Source organism: Rhinichthys klamathensis, unplaced genomic scaffold, assembly GCF_029890125.1.
Source record: "Rhinichthys klamathensis goyatoka isolate OS25496 unplaced genomic scaffold, OSU_Roscu_1.1 h1tg000060l_1, whole genome shotgun sequence".
NCBI lineage: Eukaryota > Metazoa > Chordata > Actinopteri > Cypriniformes > Leuciscidae > Rhinichthys > Rhinichthys klamathensis.
The window spans coordinates 2,257,372-2,265,000 of record NW_026606605.1 but is presented as its reverse complement, the minus strand read 5'-3'; the positions used below and the strand labels follow the sequence as shown (position 1 = coordinate 2,265,000).

At 40.6% G+C, this 7,629-nt stretch overlaps 1 protein-coding gene across 10 annotated transcripts in view; it reads right to left on the bottom strand.

The window, feature by feature from the left end:
- The window catches only part of trioa (trio Rho guanine nucleotide exchange factor a), a 134,269-nt gene that overhangs the window by 8,378 nt on the left and 118,262 nt on the right, over positions 1-7,629 (bottom strand). For 4 of the 10 annotated variants that reach the window (XM_056249624.1, XM_056249630.1, XM_056249627.1 and 1 more), the window contains 15 exons: positions 6,956-7,022; positions 6,766-6,869; positions 6,162-6,231; positions 5,984-6,073; positions 5,748-5,840; positions 5,601-5,651; positions 5,452-5,529; positions 5,169-5,360; positions 4,858-5,071; positions 3,422-4,176; positions 1,650-1,897; positions 953-1,088; positions 824-851; positions 575-737; positions 1-88 (listed from right to left, as the gene is read on the bottom strand). The exon at positions 1-88 is cut by the window's left edge and continues 34 nt beyond it. In XM_056249624.1, the coding sequence (XP_056105599.1) occupies positions 1-88; positions 575-737; positions 824-851; positions 953-1,088; positions 1,650-1,897; positions 3,422-4,176; positions 4,858-5,071; positions 5,169-5,360; positions 5,452-5,529; positions 5,601-5,651; positions 5,748-5,840; positions 5,984-6,073; positions 6,162-6,231; positions 6,766-6,869; positions 6,956-7,022 (2,377 nt within the window). The remainder of the gene's footprint in view (positions 89-574; positions 738-823; positions 852-952; positions 1,089-1,649; positions 1,898-3,421; positions 4,177-4,857; positions 5,072-5,168; positions 5,361-5,451; positions 5,530-5,600; positions 5,652-5,747; positions 5,841-5,983; positions 6,074-6,161; positions 6,232-6,765; positions 6,870-6,955; positions 7,023-7,629) is intronic. The other 6 variants (XM_056249629.1, XM_056249632.1, XM_056249628.1 and 3 more) reach the window with 4 other exon arrangements.

Sequence of the window (7,629 nt, the reverse complement as noted above, 5' to 3'; positions counted from 1 at the left end):
GCCTATGTCATTGGTAGCGATGCAGGTGTACGTGCCATCGTCCTCTGAGGTCACACCTACGATACGCAGCGTGGCCTCGCCAGTCTCACTGTGGTGCAGAGGGAAGACAATAAAACATTAGATTAGTTTAATCACTGCAATGAAATGAAATAGAATAAAATCAGTATTTAGTCCTTGAGGAGAAATATCAAATATCTTTATTTTTCTACGGAGGCCCTTTAACGGACATGGTGATGGAAGAAAAATGATGTCAATGCTTTTGCGCTAGCTCACACAAAGTTTCTTGGGGGAACGCAAAATATTTGTAAGTTCACAAAACGTTTGAGTTCTTTGCGAGTGAATGCAAAGTGTCTTGGGGGAACACAAAACCTTTGTGAGCGAAATATATTTTTTTCTCACCATGACCCTTCCCCCTTTTTAAAACATAAATCTAACAAGTGATAGATATATTAAAGTGAGATATATAAACAAAGCAATATACATAGTTATATTACCAAAATAATAAAATAATATATGCATGTCTCCAATTTTGCAAGACATTTTTTTTTTTAAATTTTGTCCTGTTTATCCGCACCTGTAGACTATACTGAAGTGGCCGTTGTTAGTGAGTGTTGTCTGATCGGGTCCCTTCCATGTGACTGTGGCTTTGGGGCGGCCACACACTTTACACCTCAGAGTGACACACTCCCCTTTATCACAGGTCACGTCACTCAGCGGGACGAGGATCTCCGGGGGAACTGGGAGGAGGAAAAAAACAACCTTATTACTGGTTTATAATTCTAAGCAAACGGAACATTTCACTTAAGAGACATTTTGAACTTACCATCATAGATATAATTGGGATTTAGAAGCTGCAAAATAGAGAACAAAGTTTTGAGTATACATCTTTCTGAAGGATTTCCAGAACATGACAAGACAGACAAAGATTTGGGCTTGTATTTATTAGTGTTACCTTTACAGAGACCTTGTTGGTTAGTCCCTCTCTGGATTTCCTGTATCCGTTTTCCAGCTTGACCTCCTTTTTATTTTCCTTCTCTCTTTTCTCTGACTTCTTACGAATGCGGAGGGATGTATGCCATGATTTCCTACTGGAAAGCAACACATTATGTTAAAATGAATGGTTACATAACATATCGAATGTCTAACTTATGAAATGAGATCTGTTATGCCCTTTTACAAAGTCTTGACTTGGGACTCTACTAGAACAGGTTTTCATGAACACCTTATTTTTCACATATTTGACATTGTTGCAGTTCCTGTCAGTAACGCCCCTCCTTCCGAAAAGCACAATGTGCTCTGATTGGTCGGCTGAACCAGTCTGTTGTGATTGGTCAACTGCTTCAAACGCTTTGGAAATGTCCCAACTCTTTCCATAACCGTGAGTTTCATCAGACTGCTAACTAACTCAACCAGGCCCGCCACCTTTATTTTATGTATGCCTTAGGAAGGGATTATTTAAATGAGGAATACATCTGCAGACCTTTTCATACTCAAACAGCAACATCACATACTAAAGAAAGGTGACAACTGTTATTTGTGTTCTAGAGGACCTATTATGCTTTTTTACATTAAGTAGTGTGTTAGATTTTATTGTTGCATTATGAAAGATTCAGCATGTGTTATGTAAACGGTTAGAGGCGAGCTCTTACTTAATGGTCCCCTCTGATGCGTCAGGGATGATGGCGGAGGTGTGTCCCAGCACGTATCCGGGGATCCAGCCCTCGGCGGCGGGGCATTGGTCTGTAGCGGCGCGGAACACCAAGAACATGTTCTGCTGATTGGAGGCCAGGATCTGCACCACCTCCCCTTGACCTACATTAATCTCATCCTCTTTCAGAGCCACATAGTCCTGAGTCACCAACATGGTGGAGATATTACTGCTGCTGCTGCTTTCACTCTGTGGACACACACACACATGGGTTTTAGTACCAGAGACACTTAATACAAACCCCTGTACTGTACAACACCATGCGTTTACCCGTGTGAAACGACAATATTTCCACATTAACCCTCATGTTCCACTTAAATATGTAAAAAAAAGTAGTCATTTAGAAAAACGCCTTATATTTTTCCTTGTAATATGTTCCACTGACCAACACGAAAGCAAGTAGGTATTATTAAAGCTGTATCCCTATGTTTTGTCATAGAGCAGCCATGTACTTTAAAAAAAAGAAGAAAAAAAAAAAGTGATTATTTCTGGTAACAATGTTGTTTGTTTATGGTCAATTCTGACATAGCAACAACACTGTACAAAAATACAATAACATTTATTTTAAGTACACTAACTGAAAATAAAGCAATTTTTTTTTTTTTTTTTATGTTTAAATGATTTTGGGTCTCTAGATGTAATGCAATGTGTCAGGGAGGATATTAAAAGCATTATGAAGTTGACATTTTATTTATAATCCGTTTTCATATGATTACGTCTTCATTTCAGCCTGATGCATCAATGTTGCGCTTTTTGATCTAGGAAAAGTCTTGAGGTCTCTTTGACCCCATACAGAACATGAGGGCTAGTAAATCCAGAATACATGTATGTTTGTGGTGTTTGATAATGTCAAAACATTCCATAATAACTTCCATGCTCAATAGTAATATTTACAACTTTTGATTGACATGTAACCTTGCAAGTGCACTGCATTGAAAACATGCATTAGTAGACCAGAACAGTCAAAGAAAAGGTAAGAAACAGAAAAGAAACTGAGATAAGAATTCATGTTAGTTACAGTAGCCTGTTGAAAAGATCTAAATCTCTGAACTAAGTCACATGATAGGCAGAATCAAAACAAACACAGATGTTTCCAGCGTTCATTTCGTAAGATTAACATTAAGGTGCGGTCACATTTTGGCGAAACTATGTGTGAAAAAAAGAACCATTCAGTAGTGTAGTGATGTATGAAGCACAGCTCACACTGAAGTCACTTTAAAACCAAGCAGTTTTTCGTTGGTTAGTGTGATCAACTTAATAAACCCATTGCGAAATCTTTCGCCCTGACGCAAAATTCCCAACTGTGGTGATTCCTATCAAAATGACTGAATTTCACCAGCAAAAATTTGCATAACAACAGTAAACGTGACTGCACCTTTAGTCCTTAAGAAAAGCTGATTCTCAGAAGGAAAAACATCTTGTAAAGACCTCACAAAGAAGCTTGAGGTTAATTTTTTTATTTAAAAAAAAAGGAGAAATCTAGTTCTTGTTTTACAACCCCATAAACAGTTAGTATCTGGCCAGAAGCAGAACGGTTAGATTTCTGAGATGCAGAGAAAAGGCTCTGTTGGAGGTCCACAGAGTAGAAACCAGGTTAGGAGAGGCAGAAATCAGACAGAGTCCAGGTGTGTTAGAGAGTCATTCATGAGGGAAGACAGGAGCAGAGTTGGGCTGAAGCGCTGCGGTGGCCCGGGGCAGGAGTGTGTCTCTTACCCCGTTGCTCTGAGTGGACTGGACAGATTGCTCACTGGCAGAAGAGCAGGTACTCATACGGTCTGCGTCTTTACTGTGGGTGGAATGCCGGTGACTTTGGTTCTGAGTTTGCCGTCCCAGGGTGTCGCACGCTTCCCCGGGGAAGGTGAAGGAGCCGGGCCTGCTGGCGGGAGAGGCGGGAACAGAGCTCCAGAACGAGCCGGAGCTGCCGCCCGTCTTCGGCCCGGGACTGCAGGGTGGGATGGAGTCTTTGAAAGCCGGGGTGGCTAACGGGGAGGCCATGGGCGAGACCGTTCCGGGTCTGGGTTTGACCAGAGCTAGCGGGGCCACCGTGGCTCGAGGGATCTGGGCCGGAGAGGCTCCATCCCTGCTTTCTTTGGAAGCGCTTTCCGTAGGGTCCGTCTGTTTGGGGTGAGGGCTCGCAGGAACCTTCACCTTTGGATCTGGCTCTGTGGTGCAAGAGGGTGAGGGACCCCTGGAGTGAGGTCTCGGGGACATACCTGATATTTTGTCGAGGCCGTCGGGCTCGTGGGCTCCGGGCCCCAGGGCGGGAGAGTGATGACGGAGCGGCTGAGGCAAGCGCGAGGGCTGGGGAATACGGGAGGGACGCGAGCGGGAACCCGACCCAGCCGGGGCCCCTCCGCCTCCTCCAGGGGCCATCCCCTGACCCCCGTTCCCTCCAGCCTGTCCACTGCTGCCTGAGACACCAGGGCCCTCCACATGGTTCCTCTGGTAGTCTATGGGAGATGTAAGCGCTACAGGAGGAAAGACATCCAGATTTCACTGAACCATTTGCACATGAGCACAACAGCTGACAGGGTGTAACAGGCAAGAAGATGCTGGATGAGATTCTGGTCATTCTTTTTATCATGAAGATCAAAATTGTTAGCATTCGTCACAGCTTTAGGCATCACCTTAATATGAACAAAACGTACAACACTAACATTTACCTACAATAATAATAAATGTCTACATAAACTAATATATTTGTAACATTTTAAGTTCTTTAAATGAACATAAGTTAATGTATTACAAATGAAAAGGAATTAACAATGAACAAAAGTATGTTTATATATTATAAAAATGTATTAAGACAGGCTTATTAGTATTTTAAAATTGTATTGTTAACGGATTATTTTTAATTTTTCTGTTTTAATTTTACAGTGAAAGTATTAATACAATAGTAATATATTTCTTTTTATTAAATTTAATTTTTTATTGAATAACAATAATAATAATTATCATTATTATTATTGGCAAATTGATATATAACGATATTCATTTATGAATAATAATATTTACAACAATAATCACATTTTAAAATAGCAAACATTGATTCAGCCCTTAAAATAACAGGGGGATGGATCTTTTTTTGATTGTTTTGTTAGTATTAAATGCATGTTAAACATCATTTATGACCGGACCTAAAGACCTACTTTTATGCTCGTAAGTGTTGCTGGTTGCTGTACCATTGAGGAAATGACGCTGGCTCTCCAGGATTTGGCTGATCTGCAGCATCCAGACTTGTCGTACTCCAGGATGGCTCGAGTGAAGGATAAATGCCTCTTTGCTGCTATTAGACGTTCTGGAGGTCAGTGCGAATTTACAGGGGTCTCCGTCCACACTGTCCTCCAGCCCCAGACAGCTCACCTACACACACACACACAAACATTATGTTTTTAGTTCTCAACAAATTTCTCATGACAAAATTAGATCCCAAGAAACAGACAGATGAGGACGCCTGTACCTTGATGCTGTATTTATACAGGTAGCCAGGCATTGAGAAGCCCCTCTTTTTATCTAAAGGTTCACTGAAGATTACAATCTGTTCAAAGAGGAAGACTCTTCTCTCCTTCATCCTGTTCAGCAGGCCTCCGTCCGGTTCGGCCACCATGAAGGTGTCCTGCAGGAGGAGACGCCCCTGAGCGATGATCTTTCCCTGTCAGAGACCGATCAGATGAGTTTAATCCATCCATTCAAACGTAAAACAGCTTCTTGATAATAATCTCCTGACATAAACGAGTTCTTACATCAAATCCCTGGAGTCGACCAACATTCATCATGTCGTTGCATCTTTTTGGTACAATGCACATGAGCTCAACCGCTTTCTACAACACAAGAGCATCATCAGTATAGAATAGAATAGAAAAGAATAATGTTTAAATATAAAATAAAATACCTCCAATTCCACTGAATCAATTCCAATTTTTTTGGAAAATTTGAGGAAATCCTGTAAACAAACAAACAAACAGAACGCATCAGAATCATGGTTAGACTAAGAACTGTCATTAGGTGTAAAGCAGTGAGATGCAGTAGATGGACAGACCTTAAGCAGCAGCTGGTACTTCATGATTCTCTGAACAGGTTTAATGAGCAGATCAGTGATCTGAAGCCTGTGACCCAGACACTGTTTCAGATCCTGCAAGAGAGGCGATTCAGTTTGACACTGCAAGTGTTTCATGATGTTCAGTGTGGTTTATATTTGGTGGTATACTGATATTAATGCAGAATGTATGTAATAAGGACATACAAGCTTTATAAATCCAGATTTAAGATACGCACCTCAAAATAGGTGTCGATATACTCTGAGACAATGTGCTCAGACTTAGGTTTGTTCTGGCAGTAAACAATGTACATGTGCAGCCGTCGCTCCTGAAAGGCATGGAAATATCACGAGTATGAACAATATTAAATTACAGTAAAAGAACAAGTTTGATTGATTGCTTAAAAAGCGGCGTACATGTTTGAGGAACAGAGGGCCCAGCCGGTCAGGGTCCTCAAGGCACTTCTCAAGCTCTCCCAGGAAGAAACTGAAATATTAAAGATTGCAGTTAGCTTCATCTCTCTTCAAAATAGTTTTGAAATTAAGTAAATACATTTTTATTGGCCTTTTTTTCCAATCAAAGACTATCATTAAAAAGGACCTATTATGCCCTACATTGTTGCAGCTGTCAGTAACGTTCTATTTAGTTTCTGTCTCTATGAAGCCCCTCCTCTGATTGGTCGGCTGGATCAGTGTGTTGTGATTGGTCAACAGCTTCGGGCGTGTTTGGGAAATGTCCCGCCCCTTACCATAACCGTGAGTTTAACACAATACAAACTAACTTAACCAGACCCCGCCCCTTTATTTTGCGTATGCCTTGGTCAGGAATTATTTAAATGAGGAATATTGTGACGCGTTCGTTCCAGGAAGAACGTGTTTTTTGTGTTTTGTAACTTTGCAGACCTATTTCATTCTTAAACAGCAACACTACACACTAAACGAAGATGGAAATGTAAAAAAGCATAATAGGTCCTCTTTCATACCTCATAAAATCATAATACATCACAGACTAGATACATACTCTTTGTGCCAGTCATATATCTGCTGAATATTTCCAAAAACGATCTTGTCTTTTCCTTTCATATCATCTGGTACTCCATCTTCCCTCATCCTGGTCATATAGCCCTGCCGGACACACACAACACAGCGTCACATCTAGTCACATGATCACATATCAATATCTCAGCATCCAGTGAATATTATGCACTTACCTCCACGACCAAACTGAGATCTCTCACATAGTCCCTCTCCGTCTCGATCAGTTCCAGCAGGATGTAACTAAAAGGAGAAAAGGGACGTGTGTTACAGGCGCTGAAAATGAATGAGGACAGTAACAGAGAAGGGGAAAGAGAGCATGATCAGGCTTGGGAGGGTTACTTTAAAAATGTATTCCGTTACATGTAATCCAAGTACCACAATATGAAAGTAATGTAACTGATTACTTTTGGATTACTTCAAGGACAGATATTATTTTAAAAAACAACTTTTATTTATTAAGAATTTCACAGCCCTGAATAAATATTTATGTAAAGGACTATACAGACATCTAGTGGCTACAGTATGGTATTACAGATTATTTTGTTTTATTTTTAACTTGACATGTACAAGGAAAAAATAAAATGGAAATGTTTCTTCAACAGGAAAATAGTGAATGCAAATGCTTATTTAGGTTGGATGTCGATAAAGAAAGTGTTTTCGTTGCTGGAAGGCACAGTTTGCACTGGAGAACCATGTTGTTGGCATTTTCTTCTTTAAAAACAAAATAGCAGTGGAATTTCCAAATTGTAAAGCGCTTTGGTGGCCATTGGGTCTGTGAAAGCGCTATATAAATGCAGTCCATTTACCATTTAAATGAAACCATTGTAATCCTGAAAGTATCCCCCCC